The 25344-nt window shown below is 32.8% G+C and overlaps 1 protein-coding gene across 2 annotated transcripts in view; it reads left to right on the top strand.

Moving 5' to 3' along the window:
* Positions 1-23937, top strand: part of LOC129228168 (cytosolic Fe-S cluster assembly factor NUBP1 homolog) — a 32209-nt gene extending 8272 nt beyond the window's left edge. For both annotated transcript variants that reach the window (XM_054862823.1, XM_054862832.1), the window contains exons 2-11: positions 8375-8479; positions 9094-9227; positions 11904-11972; positions 12065-12097; positions 15891-15981; positions 19648-19802; positions 19976-20086; positions 21767-21869; positions 21965-22045; positions 23430-23937. In XM_054862823.1, coding sequence (XP_054718798.1) covers positions 8375-8479; positions 9094-9227; positions 11904-11972; positions 12065-12097; positions 15891-15981; positions 19648-19802; positions 19976-20086; positions 21767-21869; positions 21965-22045; positions 23430-23455 — 908 coding nt within the window. In that variant the 3' untranslated portion in view covers positions 23456-23937. The remainder of the gene's footprint in view (positions 1-8374; positions 8480-9093; positions 9228-11903; positions 11973-12064; positions 12098-15890; positions 15982-19647; positions 19803-19975; positions 20087-21766; positions 21870-21964; positions 22046-23429) is intronic.
* Positions 23938-25344: the final 1407 nt, after the last annotated feature.

The following is a 25344-nucleotide window of genomic DNA, read 5'->3' as shown; positions in this document are numbered from 1 at the left end:
TATCTCCTGTTCTAATTAATTGAGAAAAATGGAACGAACATCATCTTATTTGGGAAGGAAAACCCTTTCCAATGATATATAATGTTTGGGGGCGGGGGGATTTTTTACCCCCTAACTAGCTGAAATTTAGCTTAATTAGTTAATTAGAAAAAACTAATTCAAAATTTAGAATTTCGGCTTTGAGGTGCATGGGCCCGGGGTACGTTCAAATTTTGTGCCAAGTTTCAGGGCTGTAGGTACTATGGGGTCTTCTGGCCATCGGATAGAAACAAAGACAAACACCGTCACCTTTATGTATTAGATAGAGATGGCAGCACCAGATAGAAATAACTACATTAAACGTGATAGAATTGAGGTTTAAATTCGAGTTTGCTTTGAAACATACCGTAACGTATCAGAAGCAAATTTTTTTTTAAATATTGTTTATTTACAAAAAAGAAAAAGACTATTTCCAAATATTTGTTCAAGATTTAGGTAAGTTTTTAGTTTAATCAATGTAAACTTTTGTGGTTAAAAATAATGTTTTCCTACGTGGAACTTTTTTTTTTAGTTTCAAAAATGCTTTTTTTCGATAATTTCTTACTAAAAATTGATTCTTATTTCATTCAAATAGTTCTTTCATAACAATATTTAACATCTTGAAGCATGTAATACAATAAAAATTACTAAAATACACATCTTTCAAGTATTTTTAAAAAATTATGCAAGGCGCAAAAAAAACCTAGTCTAGAGGGAGATATACAGTCGAAATAGCTCAGGCCTGAAAGTGAACTTACCAATTGTTTTCATATGCCAAAAAATATGACAAAAATAGTATTAAATTTTAAAAATGGCTTGCATTTTGCACACAAGGTAACTTTTCTGGCTGGAAGCAGCTTCATCTTGAATAACCAAGTTACAATATTTCCAGATGTGAGAGATTGCAAATTGAGTAAAATACAATCGGCCCTCCATATATCGAAGTAGCAAATTGCCGGGAAAAAATTCGATATATAGAAATTTCGATACATAGAAACGATCTTATTTTATCCTAAAAATCTCCTGAAACATTAAAATTAAAGCTAATTTTCGTGTATGAAACGTAATTTCTAATTTATACGAGCATTGGATTAAATGAAAGTTAATAATTTAAAAAATAACAGAAATTACATTTTTGTGCCTTCGTACATCTTCATTCTTCGGCGATTCAACTTGATCCGCAACATTAGGGGATTTTCGTTTTGACAATGTAATCAAGAGAAAAGTAAAAAATCAATCTACTTAACTCGAATTATTTTTACTGCAGCTAAAACGACTAGGAACAATAATCAACAGACAAAAGGGATGACTTGAAACTGATTTTACAATGTTACTGGTTACAACTAAGATATTTGAAATAAATTTGAGGGAATTTAAGAATTCTAGAACGAAACGACCACCTATCTACACACCCCCCAACCTCAGATTCCTTATGCGTAGCAACCTTTAGTGAACATAATTTTCTCCCCCAACCTTTATTTTTCATGAGACAAACAGTCTAAAAAGGGAAAAAAATCTACGAATGTCTCCAAAAAAAATCGATATATAGAGATTTTTTCGATATGTAGAAACAATTTTTCTATGTAATCAACATAGAAATTTGCTGGGATTTCGATATATAGAAAACTTTGATATGTGGAAGTTCGATAGATGGAGGTTTGACTGTATACCATTTTCCTTTGTCCCATACATTCTCCTACTTCTAGTTATATTGCTATAATTTTTTTTCCACATTAAAAAAAATAATATTTCTTTGATTTTATATTCTTTACTTTTATGAACACTGTTGTTGGTTGTAAATAAATGCTTCTTTATTCATCTTTGTACAATTGTATAAAATACATCATAAATAAAAATTTAAAAACATATGTTTTTTTCCCATTTCTTGAATTTCAAATACTGACTCTTATACAAATACAAAAGTGACGACCAGCAACAGGCTCTGGGCCCAGCTAGACTGGTCCTAGTCAATTTACAATCCCCAGTGAAGATCAATGGCCCTCTTAAAAGATTAAACTTGTTACACATTTATCTATTGCTAGAATGAAGCGACTTTTTTCAATCCAACTTTTTTTCTCCAAGATTTCAAGGCTAGTCTTGGTGTATGTAGCAATTTATGTAATTACCAACTGGGCCTAGCTAGGCTGGTCCTGGTCAATTTATTAGCCCTAATGAAGATCAATGACCCTCTTAAAGCTATTTACCCCCTTGCTCATTACAGCCTTTTCCAATAAGCTTTTCCAAGTGCCCAAGACCCTACTAAAGTTTAATTCTTTCTAATTTTTCAGGTTAGCCTGAGATTTGAAAACTTAAAACAGTGACTCCAAGTTCTGTTTTCCCTGCAAAATTTTAACCTGTTAACATCTTTCATTTTGATAAATTTAAGCAACTGAATCACGTGACCTCTGACTCTCCTTTCCTCCAGCTTATACATTTTAAGTCTGGCATCATAATCTAAATCCGAAAGTCCCCTTACTGGCGTAGTAGCCCTTCTTTGGACTGTAATGATGTAATAATTATGACTGATTAGCGGAAATTTTTGAGTAAAGTTGTCCTTTGGTATGACCATGGCCCCACTTAATTCTTATAGGCTGTGACAATCACTGAAACTCATGGCAACAAAGAGGGTGCTACAGGGAACCCCTGTTTCCATTACACTGCCATTGATTGGTGGATTGGTGCAGGGGTTCCTATCAGTGCCTTTTGCGGTCAAAATGGGCGACATCCAATCAAACTTTTAAATGTTGACATTCGTTGGTGGATGCATGAGCGGGTCATAGTTGCGTCAGTTTAATACAGAAAAGTCGGAAATTGTCAAGGCCCTTTAAGCATCAGTGCCATCTAGTGAGGCCAGGGTATGACAAGTTGTCATAAAAGTGCCATGGCCACTGCAATATCCATTTTCATTTTTTAATTAATTTTGGTTCAAGACATATAAAAGGGAAGTAAACAGACTTTTTGTTTTAAACCACCATGGAAACTCCGTGTTGAATTTCGAGGGAATGTTTGTACCCTTAAAGTAATACCTATCGGTTTATGGCTCTATTATTCAGAATTTGATTCTTCAATAGTAGAAAATATTTCATTATAAGAAAAACAGAAATCCAGTTGAACCTTCATAGTGACCTTGTGCAGTGAGAGCTTACTCAATGCTCATAACATCAAGCAATTCTAGTCCTATCCATGACAAAAGCAATTGCACGTAGCTTCTTGTTTAAAATTGTGGTTTCGATTTTTGAATAAAAATAGGTGCTCATTTTGTCTTGCGCAAAAGTTCTTCAAATAGGAATGAATGACCTTTTCCTTCATTATTCAGTCGAATCTCAATAACTCGAATATTCCTATATCTCAAAGTTTTCATCGGGTCCCAAACTCTTGAGATAGTGATGGAAACTTTTCATAACTCGAACGTTTTAGCCGGTCCCTTGGGATTTCATGTTATTGAAGGTTGACTGTACTTGTTAGGTTCAGTTTGGTTAATATTTTCCATTTGCTTTTTGGCATGGTCAGCAGTTGTCAATGTCTAGGAAGTGGATAACAGATGAAGTTGGGCTCACGAGACCGGACACAGTGGTTCAGGAAGGTCATTGCCCCCCCCCTCCCACCCCCCCACGTTGGGAAATGAATGTATTTACACGCTTGCCAAGCGTATGGAAAAATTTTAAATGACGGGCTTGACAATGTCATTGCACCCTGGCAAAGAAAGTGACACAACTCAAAATTTTGGAAAAACGTTCTAACCGTTGATTTAAAATCTAAATTTAATGGTTTTTCTTGCCACAAAACTTGCTCAAACTTAGCTTATGTAACTGGTGCGTTGGTGCACAAAAACTATGTAATCAAGAGTGAAAAATCATTCATGTTTCACAATTTAGAGTTGGCTCTCTATTTAACGACTTCCAGGGGACCACAAAAAATCGTCCTGAAGTATAATGGGTCCTTAAATAGAGTGCTTCTAAAACTACAGTGGAGCAGCTGGGACCGTGAAAAGTCCTCTTTAAATAGAGTTTCGTTGAACAGAGAACTAACTGTATTTGAGACAAAATCTCTTAAAACTATTATTGTGTAAAACCTTGATTTTCTCTGATACTGTTCTTTTGAGTTGTGTCACTTTACTTGCCAGGGGTGTGATATGGCCATGGCAAATAATCCACCTTTGTACTTAAAACATAAAACAAAGAGGAGGGGATAACTAGTTGAGGATTGGAAAATATCAAGTGTATAATATTTTATGCTGCTTAAGCAAAAACAAAGGGTTTTCTGAATAAAGTCTGTAGAAGTGACAAACAGATATCATATGTTAGTTTTCCTCAGAATAGAGGCTCGTGATTTACGTCAGCACGATATCGCTTTAATTCGCCCAAAAGAATCTAATTTTGATTTGGTGGAATTCTTCTTTTAAAAGTTATTAAAGAAATCTGAGGTGTAGAACAAACAGTTGGCAGTGAAGAATGTGAAGTAATTCAAGCATTTTTACCAGAAAAGATTTAGGTACTTTTCTATTATAGACAATTAATTAAATAGTGCTTCGGAATTTATTTACTTTTTCACTTGCAAAAACAGAAAAGTATCGTTTACATTATGTTACCCCTCTGTTTTAATAAGTTTTATTTATTTGGTGGATAATTTTAATAAAGCATTTCATGTTGCATTTTGTTTCAAACTTGTGCAAAAAGTCAAAATAATGTACTGCGTCACCAAACAAGTGTATAATCAAACATAGCACCAATTAAAAAATAATAAGACCAATAAACGCCTACATTAAAAATGTGCCAAGTGTAGTTCAAGGTTTCTGCTACAGTAAAATTTTTTGCAAAATATGAAAATTGTATCTAAATTACAAAAAAAAAAAAAAAAAAAAAAACTGCATGATCTAAGAGAAGAGGCAAGCATGGATATTCAATTTAATCTTATAATACCATGTTTAACTGCCATTAAGTCTTAATGGACATTATGTCCTCCCAATAAATATGTTATTGCCTACAAAAAATCAAATAGATATACACTCAATGCTAAGTACAATTTAAAATTTTTTATTTCAAAAGGAAAAAAAAAAAGCTACTGTGTAGTTATTTCTATGAAGATGCCATGGCAGGGTTGCCAACTGCTCTGCATCTTGCGGAGTCACTCCACAAAAAATTATTTTGCTCCCCATTTCCCAGGCCGAGTGTTTTGAAGTATGACATAGTGTATAAAGCTGTTTTTTTAATTTTATCCTGATACTCAAAATGACTATCAAAGCTCAAAAATAATTTTAGTTAAGTGGTTTTAGATTTTTTTATTGAATTTTATGCAAAATACTGAGCTGCTCCACAAAACTTAAAAATGTCCCTCAAAATCACAACAGATGCTCCTCAAATTGTTTTCCCACTGGTGACAACCCTGCCATGGCAGAATTTTGAATTTAGCTTTCAACAGGAGATGAAGCACATAGAGGTATTTAGAAAGATAAGTAAACGTATTCCCTTCCACACACATATTTTACTAAAGCTTTTTTACCCAATTTTGCCACTTTTACTAAAGAACTTTTGAACTGAGCTTAAAGCCTGGTGTAGTAGCTGCAATGGAAAAGTACCAGGATTTCTGTGCAGGCAATAAATTTTTTTTATCACATTTGCTCAAAAATAAACTCAACCAACAATTATTCTAAATAAAATACCAAATGTTCTGCTCTGAAAAGCAAACATTGTACCACTTTTATTCTGCCCCAAATAATTGAAAAAATAAAATTTCTACTTTGAAATTTTTGAGTACATGAAATTACTTATTTTTTTTACTCCAAAATAGTATTTCAATAGCTCCTTAATTTTTAAAAAAAATCTAGCATGAAAGTTTTTTATTTATTTCGCACTTGTTTCTGTGCTAACTTCCTCAATGTCGTTAGTTGACTATTATAGCAAAATTAATATTCCAGTCCCTTGAATAAAGTTTTGCTGTGCTTTTTTTTTTAGCTTTTTCATTGTTTTATTTTAGTTTTAGGAAAATCTATTGATTTTGGAGTTACTAAGAACTTTTAAACTGCATGCTTTGATGAGGTAAATTGATTTTTGCCTCATAAAGTACGGTCATGATATTTTGTGTAGTAAAATTGAATACAAATACAAGTTTGCCGCCCAGCAACAGGCACTGGGCCCAGCTGGGCTGGTTCTAGTGAATTTATCACTCCCCAATAAAGATCAATGGCCCTCTTAAAGCTTATCTACCCCATTTCTCATTACAGCCTCTTCCGGTAAACTGTTCCAGGTGCCCACAACCGTACTGAAGTAATAATTTTTCCTAATTTCCAGATTTACCTGAGATTTGAATAGCTTAAAACAATCACCTCTTGTCCTTCTTTCCATGCAAAAATTTAACACATTAACATATTTCATTTTGATTAAACAACTGAGTCATGTCCTCTGGACTCTCTTTTGCTCCAGGCTATACATATTAAGCCTTTTAAGACTGGTATCTAAATCTTTTTTTTTTTTAAATTTACTCCCACCAACCTCCTCTCCGACATAAGGCGCCTTGCAGTCCAATACAACAAAGATGCAGTAGCAGAGCAGGGGAGCTCCCTAAAGATGACATCCTTCAGGACGTCGAGAAGAACGGGGCAATCAAAAAGATGCTCCCATGTCATTTGCTTAGTCCCTTCACATAGTTGGCACAGCAGGGAACTGGCCAGTCCGATTTTAAAAAGATGGGCTTGTAAAGAGTTGTGACCAGTAATGAGACGAAAAAATGTAACCCCTTCAACTCTAGGGAGAAGGGAAAGTTGCAGTCTTGTTTGATCTTCAAGAAGACGCCCAAGATTTTCTGCTGGCATTGCCACAGAGAGATGAAATTCTTTTGAGCCTGATATTGCTCCCAAGATGTCGCTTGGCGTTTCGAAGAGGGATTAGGAGGCAAGGTGGATTTAATGTTGAAGCCTCTTAGCCAACAAGTCAGCTTGCTTGTTGGGTATCTAAATCTAAAAGTCCACTTACTGGCCTAGAGACCCTCCATTGAGCTCTTTTTGATAAAGGAATCTCAAGATGAGATCAAAACTGAACGGTACACTTCAACCCTTGACTTGATGCAAATAAAACCAATGTATTTCTCAGTCCGCCACTTCGCTCAATCTTAAACTTATAGATAAATTAATGAAGAAGCACGTTTTATCTTCAACTGTAAAGATGAAAATCTTTGTGAACGCTTCAAGTCTGCTTGTGCACTTATCAGCAGAGATGCATGTAAAATAATAATGCATATAGTGCTAAATTCCACACACAAGACAGGAAGATCACTACTTCACAGGGCAGGGGTATAAATTTAGAAAAATAAGTCACTGGTCCAGTGGATCAGAAAATTGCAAAATTTGAGTGGTCTGTACACTTTTAGTGGTCCAGTCTTTTACCTTGATTTCAAATAAACAATAAAGAAGACAAAAATAGGTAAAACAAGGTACAGTAATACGACAAATGAAGACAATTATCAGTTTTCCATAGACTTTTCTGAGCAACTGGGGAAGAGAAGAGAACAGCAGGAATCTTCCCAATGCTGGTAAAGTAATTGAGTCAACAATATTTAAGGCTTTATCTGCGTTAGGTGGATGGCAATAGGGTGGTAAAAACAATATGCTATAATGCTGTAGGAATTTCTTACACTTTTTTTTTTGAAAAGATAACCCAAATATTATAAATAAAGGGTACAAACAGATTCAAAAAATTGTGATCCTCCCAATTTTTGAACAGAAAAAAGAAATAACACTTCACTGGTCCCATGAACCACTAAAAGTTATATTCTGTTGGTCAGATGGCTGTTTTTGTGGTCTTTGGAGACCACTGCTAATTTCGAGCCCAGCAGGTTTTTTTCCAACCAATACAACTCTCATCCCTATACTAGTGATTGATTGATATGCTCTACATAAAATATTTGTCGATTTTTCAACTGTTTTTGTATTCAAGCATAATTAATTTAAGAATAACTTGAAATTTGTTTTACTCTTCATTTGGTTACAGAAATATTGGTAAAATTTTAGGTTTTTCAAGCATTTTGCTATGTAATATCAATAAAAAAAAGTCAGCACAATAATATTTAACTCTAAAACTGGGGGTGTTACGGGGGGGAAGAGGGTATTTTCTTTTGGGGGAATTCATTCTGGGAAAGGTACTTTATGGCAGTTGATAGGGTGCACTATTGTTTTGGGGTGGGTGGCAAGGGGGCTGGGACAATAGTCACCCTTGCTAGAGCTCTATATGAAACAGAATCACCACCTGTTTAAAATATTATATTTACTGATATATATGTATATAAATTTAAATTTAATATGAGTGTTTCTTTGTGTTTTAATAAACTATTTAATTTTCATTTGTGTTTTAATAATTGAAATTAGATTGTCCTGGTACTCAGAGTGAAAATGCTGGCAAAGCTGAAGCTTGTGCTGGATGCCCTAATCAAAATATATGTGCTTCTGCTACGGCCAAGGAACCTGATCCAGGTATTTTTCAGAATCAATTATTTACCACAAACTTTTTTTTGCAATTAGTTTTTTTCTTTTTAATTCAAGATCAATTCCAATTTTCTTCAAAAGGAAAAATTAAGAAAGAAAAACTGGTTAGGCATTTTATGCTGCCAACTTGATTTTGCATGCAGGTGGATCATTTCAAATCTTTTATCAGAGGGGGTAAAGGATATATAAAAATACCCAATGTAAATCAAACCAAAAAGCAACAAAAACCACGCCTACTTGCACGTAAATACATTAATTTCTTAAAGCCAGTGTGTGTGTGTGTGATAGGAAGGAATGGATTGATCCTCCCCCCAAAGGACAGACCTATTGCATTCATCATTGTCTGAAAGTTTTATAATAATGAGTTTTATAAGTAATTTTGTTAAAAATTAAATTTAAAATCAAGACTTCTTAAAATTTTTCAACTTTGCATTTTGCTAAATGATTGTTCAGGTTGTTCTAATTTTTCTTACAGAAATTGTTTACAATAATGTTTTAAGGCTGATTTTCAAACAAATATTTGCATGAGAAATTAATCATAGTCATGTTATAAAGAAATCTGTGATGTAATTTATGACATATTCAAGTAAAGCTCATTTCAGATGTTGAATTAATGAAGGAAAAACTATCAACTATTAAGCACATTATTTTGGTATTATCTGGAAAAGGTGGAGTCGGAAAAAGCACATTTACCTCGATTCTAGCTCAAGCATTAGCTGAAGATTCTAGCAAAAATGTAAGTTAATGTGTCCTTTTTTAATATCATTTTTAACTGATGAAAAATTTAGCTAAATATTTTAATATTAAGTTTAAGTAAAACATGAAACATATATTTTTTGGTTAAAGAACATGAAATTATTTGATTATATTTATTTTATTTCACTTTTCACTTGTGTCAAATTCTAACATTGAATGCAGGATTTAGCTTAGGGATTAAATCTATACTAATAATATAGAGCTGAAGAGTTTGTTTGTTTGAATGCACTAATCTCAGAACTACTGGTTTGAATTGAAAAATTCTTTTTGTGTTGAATGGTCTATTTATTGAGGAAGGTTATATGCTATATAACATTACTCTGTGACTAATAGGAGTGGATCAGCAATAAATTGAAATTAAATCCATAATTATCATGATGCATTTTTGTTGCATCAATAGCTCAAACTTTTGTTGTCTGAGTAGCTCAGTCCGTAAAGCGCTCAGCCAGCAACCCTGGGGGTCTCGGGTTTGAACCCGGCTGCGGGTGAGAAGATTTTTATCATTTATTACCCGGCTCATTTAAAAATTAATTAATTTATAAATCAAGGGTTTTAAATTATTTTTTAATGATTTGTTTTATCGATTTTCTTATTTAACGAAAAATATCGATGTGATTAAGGTGTGTAATTTTTTACTATATATTATCTATCATAGCGTGATATACTTAAAATAGTTTTCTAATTCATTGTTGTCTTATTAATGTGGATGAAACCACAGGGCACACCAAAAAATAAATAAAGGAAGGTATTAATTGTTTCTCAATATTATTACTGACCCAGGCAACGCCGGGCGTGTTTGCTAGTGCTCTATAATTCTTAAATAAAATCCTGCTGATCTACGTTTTATGTCTTGTAAAAGATCTCCTCTTCACCATTTTGATTTAGTGGAGAGCAGGCTTGGAGTCAATTACCAGCAAATGTAATTGATTACGATTATGATAATGAGCCTGAAAATTAGGAGATTATATTTAAGATTACAATCCTGACCCAAAACGTGATTACGATTACAATCCTCAACCAAAATTTAATTTTGATTACAACAATGATCAGATTATGTAAAAAATGTAGTTAATTACAATTATGATATATCGATGAAAATTCTGATTATGATTACAGACTCGTGTGGGAAAAAAATACACACACACGCATAGAGAGAGATATGCACTTATTTTTTCATAATATTATAATTATTTTTTTAATTCACGCCAACTTACATAAGATTTTTAGAGGAAGTAAATAAACTAACTTTTAAATTGTGATTTCGTAAGTCTTAAACTGAAATTGTCCAAAAATGACGAAAGAAAAAAAGGACGATCAAATGTAAAAGAGCACTTGCAGGCTTTATAAGGATTTTGTGGGACCTGTCTGACACCATGGTGGTGTTGGTTCTAATTGGTCATGCTTTTAAAAATCTGAGTGCAAAAAGGCCCGCAAACATGTGTTTTGATATTATTCTCTTTCCTAGTCAGCAGCTTTGCTTGTTTGCCTGCCATTGACAGATGAAAAAGGAAAATTGATGACTAATCCAAAATCCGGAGAGACATTGACGTTCCTGTCGAAGGCACCTACTGGCTACAAATCATATAGGGCTTATTTATGACCCTCATTTACAAACAGGCTTTTCTTCGACCGCAAACAACAGGGCCTAAGGCTCTGACTTAAAAGCTTGAAGTCTAAGTTTCTTTTGAACTCTTATCTTCTCTATACCATTGTAGAATCACAACTTAAAATTTTTTTTCTCTTTCAACAAGTCAGGATTACGATTATAAGGCTAAATAACGATTAATTAAATTTAAATTACAGGTACAATTATGCAAGAAACACTTGATTAAAACTACAATTACAAGATTACGAGTGTTCCAAAGCCAGATTATGGTTATGATTGCGATTACACGGATTACGATTACGTAATTGAGGATTACTCCAAGCCTGGTGGAGAGCAAACTAAAAAAAAATAGATGAGGAACTTCTTTTTGTCTACAGAAACAGAGAAAATGCTTTTACATCTTATTTATCTGCTATTTTGATTTCTTAAGATATTTTTGTAACACTAATTCATTTGTTCACCAATAGTTAGCTATGTTTGATTGCCAATTTCTCATCTGGGCTCAATGTTCTTCTGGCTTCTGTTATGAATACAGTGTCTGTATACAGTGAAGCACCATTTATACGTTTCTCTTTTATACGTCTTTATCAATAATACGTTTTTAAAATTGGTCCCTGCAATGTCTAATACACATTAACCTATACCTATTGTACATTTTTTCGTTTGTACGCTTTTTTCATACAGTCCCTTCAAAAACATATAAACGGCACTTCACTGCATAACTTTAAATATAACAATGGACTTTTAGTCTTTCATATAATTCTTCACAAATTTAAGTACTGTAAAAGCAAAAGAGGATATTTGTGGCAGTTAAAAGTTCTAAAAGTACTTTACTTTCTTGAAAACGGACACTGGAATTTAAACTTTGTTTGAAATTTCTATTTTTTGCTTATTAATATCTTTTAAGACTGAACTTAACTTACTTATAAGGCAAACAAGTTTTTCATTTTTTAATTTTGTAATTTGGTTTACTCATATGTTTTCTAACAAATATTTTCGACACATTTATTGTACATTTTATTATTATATTGCAAAATTTAAAACTTTCAGGTTGGAATAATGGATGTGGATTTATGTGGCCCTTCCATGCCAAGAATATTGGGAGTACAAGATGAACCGGTAATTTTACTTTAAAAGTTATTTGATAAAAACTCAAAAGCTCTCAAAAACAGCTTAAATTTTGTTTAATTGATGGGTTTCTTTTCCCCCAGGTTCACTTAAGTGGATCCGGATGGTCTCCAGTGGTAAGAAAGATGTTGAACCTTAAATCTGATGCTTGAATTCCAAATACAGTCGTGACGGTTTATAGAGAAGCCACATATAGCCAAATTTATATCAATAACTTGACAACTTCTATTCCCTTTACATTTTACTGTGTATAGTTTACATTTTTGTAACAAAGTTTTTTATTTGGTCCTTTCAACTTCATTATAAACGGACATGACTGTAATTGTTATTTTAAAATTTCTCCTTTGCTTTTAAGTGTATGCAGTTGAGTTTTTGTTGGTAAAATCTAATGAATAATTTGGTAAATGCTTAGTCATGTCATACTCCAAGTGCAGTAGAACCTTGCTTATCTGCCCCTCGTTTATCTGAATTTTCAGACTATCCAGATCAAATTTGTAGCTTTTAAAAAAAATGTATGTTTACATTAGATAATTTTAAATTATGATGGAACAAACATATTTATAAGTATGTCACACATTCACTTTTTTTAAAAATTAAATGTACTGCTCCTACATATAGTGTACAATAAATTATGGTTATCTAACAAATGCCACTGCAGCTCAACTACAATGATAAAGCATTAGATCACCTTGCTTTATTGAAACGACACACTTGCTTGACCCAGAAGACGGGAGCAATTCTTTCTTAAAAAATTATGTGAAAAATTGCTTAGATACTTTTGAATGTCTTCTAAACAATTCTATGTAAATTTGTCACATTTTCTTTTGTTATAATAAATGGTAAGTCTACTTGTTTAAGGATTTGCTTTGCTTATTATCTATTTTACCCGGATTTTCCATCACCAGATTACCTATGGTCCCAGTTAGACCAGATAAACGAGGTTGCACTGTCATGTTTTTTTTTTTTTTTTGGAATGCATGTAGTCTCCTTGAATTCTAAAACTATGAATTTTTTCTCTTTAGAAATGAATTTCTTGCAAGGGTGTTTGTTGTGATCCGAAATTTCAGAAAATGTTTGGTTTTGTTTTCTGAAAATTTTGGGCTGATAACACATTTAAAAATTAAAAAAATAAAAAAAAAACCCTTTCACAATTTTTTTTCTATGATTTCAATGATTTTTGTATGCATATTTGAAGAGTTTTTCTACGGGGGGGGAGGGGGAGGGGGAGGGGGGGTCCGAGGCCAAAAATTTCGCAGTCTTTACAGAAAATTGTACTTGAGTCCACTTGCACCCCTGGTTTCTTGTAATCTCCATTAGCAATGTATTTTGCTACTCTACCACTGCTCTGTAGCGTTCACAAAAGTTTATTTCATGACTTTCCGGTGTAAATGATCCAGTTATATCACATTCTAATAAAATGACTCTCTGAAAAATTTTAATTATTGCTATTCAATTTGTTTCCCTTAAATTATCTACTGAAAAATCATCCCCCCCCCTCCCCTTCTTTTATAACTAATGACAGAAAAACTCTTTCTAATCTTCCTCTCCCAGATGAAAGGGAAAGTTTCGCACTTTCTTCAATAGTCTCAAGCAGTGGTACCCGACCTCATGCCCGAGCTGGCCAGGTCGGCTAGTCGGCGATCGCCGAGGGCCCCCAAATGAAGTGGAAAAAATTGTAGCAAAAAATGATTTTACAATTCTTTGATCTCCTTGTAATACTATTTCGATCTGTTTCCTTATGCATTTTTCCAGGATCAGGGCCTGATTACTAAATAGGCCAACTAGGCTGTGTTCTATGGCCCTTGCTTTTTAGGGGCCCCCAAATGGCTAAAATTGTTTTAACTAATGACTAAAAGTAAGATTTGACTGCATAGTGGCCCCAAAAAATCTTTGCTTAGAACCTTCCTATATCTTAATGAGGCCCGCCCAGGATGCTTTAGATCACACTCTTACTAGTTTGATACAAAAAGCACACTTAGTTTGAAAAGCTTATATAGGTTCTGGTGTACCAAAACTTTGCACTTCTTTCCAATGTAAGTAGAGATAGAGCTCAATTAAAATATCGAGGATCATAGGCCGAACATTTTCTCGGAGCGTCCTTGTAGTCAAACAGCACATTTTTTACCATTTGCTAATGCAGTTTTAGCCATTTGGGGGCCCCCAAATAGCAGGGGCCCTTCTTTTCTTATCTTTAAATATGACCCACGATTGCATTTTCAGGGCTTTAATTCAGAAATTTTTTCGGAGGAGAGACAGCACAGTATCATCGAACATCACCTTAAATTTGTGGTTTTGAAACTTTGATTTTGAAGAAATGTTGGGAGAACCCCGAATCTCATTCCTTCACGTCTCGTCAGGTCATCAAAGGTGACCTACTTTTACGTTTTCAAGAGTCCCACTTTAATAAATTTCTGAGGGAGAGCCCCTGAGCCCCAATTTCTTTACAATTACTGAAAAGTATCTGAAATTGCCCTTTGGAAACTTCAATATTAAAAAATTTCCAAAAGTCTTGTTTTTGACCCCCTTTTCCTTCCATAACAACCTAAAAACGCATTTGTTGACCACTTTCGATAAAGTTAAGTGAGGGATGAGGAGTTTATTAAGTTTGCCTGGTAAATTTTCAAAATTTAAGTTCCAAAAAGGCAATTTAAGGATGACTTATAGTCACCTTTTTAAAACTTCTTGGTTATTGCTGTGGAACGGCTTAACACTCTCGAGTGTACTACCGACAGCCCCGAGGATGTCGGTACTACAGAGGTGGTCAGTCTTTGTGATCCATGTCGCCAAGTTCTTGTAGAACCAATAAGATGAGATAAGACAAGAACTTTGGAATTTGGGCCGTGTGAAAAAAAACTGGAACACAAGAAGAATGCAGGCGTGATAAAAATTGGAGTAATCAAACTTTATGACTTGTTCAAGACTCAGTCTAAATATGTAGATTGCTTTAGCGCTCCATCTCCTTTTGCTTAAACCAGTAAATAAATGGGAAAATAGAATACACCTGGAAACCCTTCCGATTAGACAAGAAACTATATTCCATGTGCAGTTTTTATTCTGCAATCTAAACTGCATTCTTGTAAGGTACTTGAAGTTCTGTACTTTACTTGCATGCAAGCCAAATATAATTTTTATTATGGCGCTTAAAAGAAAGATACATTGTGACGAAATAGTAACAAGATGAAGCATAAAGGTATGATAATTTTCTAATTGTTAAGGCATTGCTTTAAGGTTAAAAGCGTGTGATAAAAAAATCTCAGCCATTTCCACAATGGCTCACCCAAGGAGGGGGATAAAGGGCTAAGCTCTCTCAGAGTTTATGCTCCTCCCCCCCCCCCCCCCCCCACATAAGGCCTAAAAATGCAGAATTTTCTATTTGTTTTTCAAAAATTTCCCCAGGGCACAACTTGGGGATATTCTATACTCAGCTGAAAGGGAGGTCTTGCATCACAATCGCCCCCCCCCTCCAACTTCACTTACCAAGTCAATAAAAAAAACGTTAATTCAGAACAAATGATAAAAAATGCACCTTAAATAGATTTTGTAAAAATAGTATGAAATTTCGTTCTGATAAAGGATAAGTCAAGCAAAACTTCAACACACATGTTTTTTATACATAAATTTAACGTTAGTTTTATTACTTAACTTATCCAAAAATAAAAAGCAAACAGAAGTTTTTGAAACAATAATTTTCTTACATTTTCGGGAGAAGGGCCCCCAAACCCCCACATCAGGGGGACCCTTTCCAGTATCTAGCCTACCGCCCCAGAAGGAGCCAGTTCGGGCCTGCCCGACCTATGGCCCGCAAAGCCAATCCATGTGGTCTGTTGCTATGTTATTTGATATTTTAAAATGTTGATGTCATGCAATTTAATTAATTATTATTAATTAGCGCTCAAATATTTATTTCAGTATGTTGAAGAGAATCTCTGTTTGATGTCCATATCTTTCCTTTTACCCAGCCCTAATGAAGCAGTTATCTGGAGAGGACCAAAGAAAAATGGTATAAATGGCTGAATGTTTTTGTTAAGTTAAAACACATTTAATTTTTTTTTTTTTTACTATATCTGTTTTAAAAAGTCTTACTCTGTGCTGTAGAAGTATTGTGCAATGAAATTGTTTCTAGTGTTGCTATATTACTTGTGTTTTGTGATTATGTGAAAAGGCTGAATATTTTTAATGTGTGTAAAGTTGTTTTGGAAAAATAATTTGGAAGGAACTAATTTAACTTGAAAAACATTACATTTCATTCTCTTTACAAAGATTGCTATAAATTTAGACTTTTCATGTGTTACAAAATCAGAAGTAGACCTGAATCTACTTAACAAACTCACCACTTGTTGATTAAACGTCTAACTTTGGGGAATAAATAAAAAACGCAACCAACCATTTTTCGAAAATCCAAGTGGTCCCATGTAATAGGTAATTATTATTTCTATGATTTTTTTTCATTATGATTTTTTTAAAGCAAGTCATTTCTATTTTTTCGCAATCAGTTTTAATGTTAAAATGTCTCAAGTTCTTGCATAGTATTCCATATCTGCATGTAAGCCATCGAGTATTTATCTTCAGAAGAATTAAATAATTCACGCATTTGATTAAAAAGCTTTCTAAGAATAAAATTCATTCAACAGAAATGGTTGTGATGCACAAATTTTATGCAAAGCATTTGACATACTAAAATTTTAAGATCATTTATTGAAGGAAAAAAAAAGCCACCTAGTGACATAAGAGACCGAGGGGACATACAAATACAAATACAAATGCAAAAGTGACGACCAGCAACAGGCTCTGGGCCCAGCTAGACTGGTCCTAGTCAATTTACAATCCCCAGTGAAGATCAATGGCCCTCTTAAAACTGTCTACTCCTTTGCTCATTACCACCTCTTCCGGTAAGCTGTTCCAAGGTTCCACTACCCTGCTAAAATAATAATTTTTCCTAATATCCATGTTAGCCTGAGATTTAAATAGCTTAAAACAATGACTCCTTGTCCTGTTTTCAGTGCTAAACTTTAGCCCCGTAACATCTTTCGTTTTAATAAATTTAAACAGCTGAACCATGTCCCCTCGGTCTCTTCTTTGCTCAAGACTGTACATTTTTAGCCTTCTAAGCCTGGAATCATAATCTAAGTGGGAAAGTCCACTTATTAGCCTTGTAGCCCGCCTTTGAACCCTTTCCAATACATTAATGTCTTTCTTAAGATAAGGAAACCAAAACTGAACAGCATACTCCAAATGGGGTCTTACCAAACTTCTATATAAGGGCAGAAGAACTTCTTTCGATTTATTTGAAATAGATCTATTGATAAACCCAAGCATCTTATTGGCTTTGTTGCTAGCAATACTGCACTGTTGGCTAAACTTTAAATCCTGACTTATTAGGACCCCCAGATTAGTAACTTTGTCTGCCTGACTAATGACTGAACCTTGCAAATAATAACTTGTACACTTATTTCCATGCCCTAAATGTAGCACTTGACATTTCCCAACATTAACAGCCATACCCCATTTATCGGCCCACTCCGTAATATGATCTAGATCCTCTTGCAGCTGATTTGCTTGTTCTTCATTTTCTACAGTCCCCATAAGTTTGACATCATCAGCAAAACAATTCATGTTCCCAGAAATATTTTTGTGAATATCGTTCATAAAGACAATGAACAAAACAGGCCCTAACACTGATCCTTGAGGAACCCCGCTTAAAACCTCACTCCAATTTGAATAATTTCCCCTTACAACTACTCTTTGTTTTCTTCCCGTCATCCAATTTTTTACCCAAATGAAAGTTTTCCCTCCTATTCCTATATCAGCTAATTTGCTAAGTAGAGCAACATGCGGTACCTTATCGAAAGCTTTTTGAAAATCAATGTAAACAACATCTACAGGCTTCTTATTGTCCAAAGCCATGGTAACTTTGTCATAGAAATGTAATAAATTAGTTGCACAAGATTTACCTTTCCTAAAACCGTACTGAAAACTAGTCAATAGATTATTCGTCTCTAGAAAATTTACTATCTTAATTTTCATCAATGTTTCAAGAATTTTGCAAACCACCGAAGTTAGACTCACAGGTCTATAATTTCCTGCACTCCCTTTAGACCCTTTCTTGAAGAGCGGTGTAATGTTAGCCAGCTTCCAGTCCTCTGGCACTGACCCTGAATTATAAGAAGCATTGAAAATGTTTGCGATTACATCTGCTAATTCCTCTGCACATTCAACTAAAATTTTCGGATAAATATTATCTGGCCCCGGTGCCTTAGTCTCTTTAATTTTTTTCAAATGTTTTAAAACGTCATCCCTGGAAAATGCAAAGCCCTCAAAATGTACTATACCTTGTGTCTTGTTGGTGTCAACTGTTGAGATACAGTTATCGTTAAAAACACTCGAAAAAAAGTTATTAAGAACATTAGCAATATCACTATCGTCCTGAATTAAAATTCCGTGCTCATCAACCAGTGGCCCAATATGACTATTTCGAACTTTCCCCGAATTAGCGTATGCAAAAAACCTCTTGGGATTCCTGTTTATGTTATCTGCCAGTCTTTGCTCCAACTCTTTTTTCTGAATCCGTACCAAATACTTAAATTTACGCCTTGCCTTACAATATTGGAGCCTATCTGCACTGTGACCTGTTTCTCTAAACCTATGAAAAGCATGATTCAGTTGTTTAAATTTATTAAAATGAAAGGTGTTACGGGGCTGAAGTTTAGCACCAAAAACAGGACAAGGAGTCATTGTTTTAAGCTATTTAAATCTCAGGCTAACATGGATATTAGGAAATTTTTTTATTATCGCAGGGTAGTGGAACCTTGGAACAGCTTACCGAAAGAGGTGGTCATGAGCAAGGGAGTAGATAGTTTTAAAAGAGCCATTGATCTTCACTGGGAATTGTAAATTGACTAGGACCAGTCTAGCTGGGCCCAGAGCCTGTTGCTGGTCTTCACTTTTGTATTTGTATTTGTAATAAAGCAGAGAACTTTCATACCAAGGGCCAGGGTCTCAATCTTAGCAAGGGAAAAATGTTATTGATCAGTACAGCGCTCCCTGGATCCATAGAAATTTTTTGAGTTCAGACCTGTTTAGATAGTTATAAATGTGCTAGTTGGTTGATCATTTAACTTGCAGACAAAATATCAAACAACTCTTGCCGTGTTACTCAAAAGTGTGATTTTCGGCTGAAATGTTTATTCTTCTTTGCAAATTGTGTGACTTTGGTGAATATTTGCATAAAATTCACACAATCTAAACATTGTATTCATGTCTTCTAGAAAGTAATATCTGGGAGCGGATCCAGCTTCAGGTTTTGAAGGGTCTGATTCTGGTTATTATCGGAAGAATGTGGTTCGGAGTGCAATTTTCGGGATCAAATGGGTGAATTTTTCAAAGTACAAGTCCCCCAAACTGCAGCTTTAGACAATATTTGATTGCTTAAGGGAGGTCATGACTCCCCCCCCCCCATCCATGTCTGGTAAAATCTGCTCTATGATATAATGTGAAAGACAGCTTGACAACCTTATACCATAACTACTATCATTTTTCTAAATGAATTAACAACTTTTCAATAAGCGTATATTACAATCTACTTTACTCAGTCACTCGCTTATTCACAAAATTTGCTATTATTCTGCTATAGAAACTAACCACAAATCTGTTTTTCCCCTGTTTAAAGGTATGATTAAACAGTTTTTAAAAGATGTGGATTGGGGTGAGTTGGATTATTTGGTGGTTGACACTCCTCCTGGTACATCAGATGAACACATGTCTGTAGTTCAGTATCTTAAAGATTGTAACTTGGATGGTGCAGTAATTGTTACTACACCGCAGGTAAATATTTTATTCCCATAGTCTTTAAATATCCAAATGGTGCCAAAATTTGCAAAGTTGTTTAAAAAAACTTTTTTTAAAAAATCACTTAAAATAGGTTACTTGAAAATATTTTATCTTTATTTTTGAATGACAAAATGTAAAATTAATCTTGCTAATTACTTTTCTTCAAGGAAGCAGCACTTCTTGATGTGCGTAAAGAAATCAACTTTTGCCAGAAAGTAAAGCTACCTATTTTGGGTGTTGTTGAAAATATGAACATTTTTGTATGTCCCAATTGTAAGGTAACGATTCAAATTATTTGTTATTTTGTGGAAAATCCAATGTTTATGCAGCAAATGGGTTTAAAAAAATTATAAAACCAATAAATTGTTTATGATGTTTCAATGTATTTCTCAAATGTGTAGTATAATTAATGTATAAAAATGAAAGATTTTATGTATAGCTAATATAAAAAAAGTTATTTAAATCTTTTGAATAAAATAATGTTTTTAGTTTAATGTTTTAAGTTAAAAAAGATCCAATAAAGGTAAATTCACACACACACTCACAAAAAAGTAAAATTTTATCTTGTTTATTAGAATTTATATTTAAAAGTTTTTTTTTTTTTTTCAATCTTGTTTAAAAAAAAAATCCAAACTGACCTATTGTTTAAGTTATTTACACGAGATATGAATACAAATTTTTGAATTTGTATTTACTCAATAAAAATATACTGAATAAAATGTATTGTGTAAAAAATACCATTTTGAATATTATAAGTCAGTATTCCTCATTTATTCAATAATGTGTATCAATGTAGTTGGTTCCAAATCATTTTACATCATATGCTATACCATTGTATTTTATGATGTGTTTGCTCCAAACTTGCAAACATGTTTGCAGTTTATAAACCTAAGTAACACAAGCTCTTCTGTTCTAAAGAAATAGTACTTGGATTTAGACAAACGTTTTAGCTATTAAGAGCTTATCACAAGTGATTTTTTATCGGCATTATTAATTTATTATAGAAGAAGATAAAAGTATGCTCCTATTAAAGCTAATTTATTCTCTTCTGTCACTATTATCTTTAATAATTTATACCTTAAACTTCTACAGCTTTATATTTTCATGTGGTAATGATAAAAGTCATTATGTCTCATCCCCCCCTATGGGAAAAAAAACTAAATAATTGCAATGAATTAGATTTTATAATTAGTAATTTCATGACATAAGGCCAACTGCTACGGGAAAAATCGTAGTTTCTATGAACTACGACACTACGGAAATGTATCCGAAATTTCGGGTTTTCTTTTCTTTTTTTTTAAATACTAAGAAGCATTTCAATCATTTCGGGTATTATCCACATTATTTAGAAAAAAAAAATTGCTTTTGTGTGAATTAAAAAATTTTTCTTTAAAAATTATCAAAATGAATTTATCATTAATAAACGACAACAATGTATACATATTTTTTTTCAAAATAAACTCGCTTTTCCTTTCGTAAATTTAAACGTAAATAACTCATTACTTTTCTTACATTCGTTATTAAAATGTCCCACTTTACCTCTCCCCCCACACACAAAACTCTGCTACTAATTTAGATTTTCAAAAGTTGGCAGCCTGTATAAAACAATAATACAATTAAAAAGTTACATAAATAAATTTACTGTAAAAGTCTGAGGTCTGTTTAATGATTTTTGCTATTTTTCATAATGATTTGAAGGTTTAAGTTAACAGAGTCTCAAAACTAGAGTTTTGGACTTAGTGACTTTTGCTTGAATGCCAAGGATATAACTCTTTTTCTCTTTTCTTAAGTCTAACATTATACTTAAACATCCATGGCACTAAGAATATTTTATCTAACTATGTTAAGAATAAAAGTAACATAGAATAGCTAAAGACTGAACTTAATTTTAAACTGAAGTAGTTATTGCAGCATTTTTCACTGTTTAGATCTTACAATCAATCTAAATTTACTTTTAGACATCAACTGAAATTTTTCCACCCACGTCTGGAGGAGGTGAAAAAATGGCAGAAGAAATGAATGTTCCATTTTTGGGGAAGTTACCTCTAAATTCCCAAATTGGTAATTGTTTTTCAATTATTGTTCTTAAAGGAAAAATATATAGTAAAATAATCATTTGATTGTTCATGAAATTATATATGAGTAAATATTTACAGGAAAAGCTTGTGATGAAGGTCGTTTGTTTTTTCATGAAAATAATTTTCCAGCAGAAGAATATATAAGAAAAATTACACAAAGTAAGCTTGCAATTTTTCTTCATGTTTCAAACTTTTTTGTAAGTTGGGGAATTTCAGGACGAAATGAAATAGTTAAGATAACATAACTTTTTGAAAATGAACTGTTTGGAAATTTGTTTTGAAAATTACAAGATCAAAGCATTTTGTAATAAGACTTGCATTGAAATATTGTTTTTCATTTTTGATTATAAATTTTCATCTTCAAAAAAAAAAAAAATTCTTTTCATGAGGCAAAATAAAAAATAAATTTATTTTTCCAATGAAATATTTTCTCTTCGATTATTAAAAGTATTTTTTATCAAATGAATAAAAGAATGAATGGTTAATGAAATAGTAGACGAATCAAATAAATAAATTAATAAATGAGAAAACGTAGTGCTGTACTCAGTGGCATATGTAGTACAAGTGACACGAAATTTGATTTTTTAAACTTGTAGATGCAAAATGAGTCGAAATAGCTCTGCTCATTTCAAAATCCCTTCCAGCATACTTTCCACAAAAATAAAAAAACCATCAAGTTATTGTTAAAAACTATGATGAAAGAAATTGAAGAAAAGTGAAAATTAGGAAGTCTGCTTATTTAGAAGCAGTGAACAATCCAATTTAAAAATATCTAGAAACTAGTAAAAAAAATCAAGCACTGTAGTTGGAGAAACCTAAACTGGTAGCATTCTGAAGACTCCTCAATTCCTAATGTTGCCAGGTAAGGCTTTCCCCATCTATAGACATTGTTACATCGAAACAGTGATGTAAATAAATTTCAAATCTTGTAAAATATTGAAAAATAACTTGTTAATCTTTATGAAAAGTGGTCGCATAGTGCATGTATAAATATAGAAATGCATATGGTGTGTAATTGTGAGAGATTCTGGTGTATTTTTTTTTTCAAAATTTTGATAGCTCAAAAACTAATTTTTTTTTCTCTTCCCGAGAGATTGGAGATATGAAGGTTGTACTGTATTCAAATTTTGTTAACCATCACGTATTCTAATATGAAGTATCAACTTTCTAAAACGTTTTCTTGTATTTAAAAAATAATGATTTGCATGTGTTACAAATCATTATTTTTCAAAAGCAAAAATTTTTTTTTAGAAAGCTGATATTTTATGTTATGATACACAATGGGTCCCTATGTTCAAATGTATCACAATTCAAAGCCAAAGTTTAATTTTTCGGGAATAAGGTGCAAATATGTGCTTAAAAATGCTTCATTTGTGCAAACGGATTGAGCAAAATACAACAGCAAGCACATTTAATAAACCACCTTGACATAAATGAACTAGATTAATCAAGACATGGTACTGTCCATTTAAAGCATTTTTTTTTTAAAAAGAAATTAATAAACATTGAAAGATATAACTTATGCTTAGTTTTTTTTTTCCAGGTATATTGAAAAACATGAAGAATTGATACTTTCAATGTCTAAGAAGTTTAAGGTCACACAAATTTTGTAGGTATGAAAGAATTAAAACATTTGAAAGCAAATCAAGCTCTGATATGTATGTTTGCTAGAAAACAAGAGCAACAAATTTATGAACTTATGTAAAATAAAAATCTTTCAACTTGAATGTTCTCTTGAAAATAGGTTGGCACAGCTTATGCAATAGGATCATTTTGTCATGGGTTAAGGAGAATAGTAATTTGGGACTTAGGGTCACAGAAACGTAACTACACCCATACTTGGTTTGAGTTACATTTGTGTGACCCTAAGCCCCCAAATTCTTCACTTAAAGGGAGTAACTCTCTCCTCTGGTTTTAGAAATACATAATGTACGAGTATAAGTTGCTGCAAAGATCAAAACTGGAAAATGTCAATATTCACCAATGATTCACCGAAAATATTGTCTTTCGATGATGACTTTGCTGTGTGAATGTTATCATTCATTAGCTTATGGTAATGATTATCAGGTTTTGGTCTTTCATAGTAACATACACACACATATATATATTTCCAAAAAAAAAAAAACTTTAACAAAATTAGGAAAAATCACTACTTTAGATGGGTTAATCAACACTTGGAACAGCTACCAGAAGTGGCTGTAATGAGCAAGGGGGTAGATAGCTCAAAAAGAGCCATTGATCTTCATTGGGGACTAATAAACTGACTAGGACCAGAATAGCTGGGCCCAGAGTCTGTTGCTGGTCGTCACATTTGTATTTGTATTTTTTTTTTAGAATAAGAAGGATTTCAAAGAATGTTAACTTTCTAAAATAATTTGAAAAAAAAAAAAAACTTTTTTTTTCAAATTTTAATTAGCAAACTTACATTGTTACCATGTCTCAGGTATGATTTATATTTTCCCTCTTTAAAAAAAAAAAAAAAAAAAAAAAAAAAACTTGCTACTGCTACTCTGCTTGCCAGGGACACATTGCTATGGGTGTCTTCTTACTGCAATCCACTTTAACTAAGGAATAGCAATGGTTATCTCATTATCATAACTGGTCGTCACATTTGTATTTGTATGAGATTTTTAAAATATTGTTCTTTGAGGAAGGAAAGGGAATTCAAAAGGTTTTGTCCAATAAATTTAGAAAATAAATAATCTGAACATAGGATGATGTTTGTATGAGTCGTTTTCTTTTGAATGTATTTAAAATATACAAGATTCAATATATACAAACAATATAAAATTGTGTGTGTATTTTTTGTTTTGAAACATTGTCAATGACATAACCATGCCTAATTATTCACACCAATAATAAATTAGCTGTATTCAATTTTTAAAATGCCGTTTTTTTTCACAAATGTTTCAAAAACTACTGATTAACTCATGACATTTATTCACTTACTAATGCTGAAGTAGGGAAAAAATATTTGGGAGAACTCACCTTGGGGTTTGAGGGGATTCATCAAAAGATGAGGCAATGTACGTTACATTTGCATTATTTTTACAATAAAAAATCAATAGCAGATCTAGTGGGGAGCCATCCACTATATTTATGTTTGTGTGTTATTTTAATTTTTTATTTTTGGTTGAAACTCAATGTAAAAAAGTAAAGGAAGATGAGTAAGAGTGGCAGTTTTTTCCCCAGATTGGGAAAATTGAAGATCCAGCACCGTAAAAACCAAAGATTTCGGAGAACTGCATCTCCCCTCCTATTACAGCACTAATTACCAGCAACTGTTCTCTGTATCCTACACTAATGGCAAAACAATTAAGTGACAAAGAGCTTTTTATGTAATGTATTTTATTGCTTAAATTTTTAAAATGAATAATAAATTATCAGATCACATAAAATACATCACAGATGCCAAATCTCAAGCATCTTTAATAAATATCCCACTCGCTATTTCATCA

The sequence above is a fragment of the Uloborus diversus genome, chromosome 1 (assembly GCF_026930045.1).
Source record: "Uloborus diversus isolate 005 chromosome 1, Udiv.v.3.1, whole genome shotgun sequence".
NCBI classification, from domain to species: Eukaryota; Metazoa; Arthropoda; class Arachnida; order Araneae; family Uloboridae; genus Uloborus; species Uloborus diversus.
This window is presented reverse-complemented; position numbering and strand designations above follow the sequence as displayed.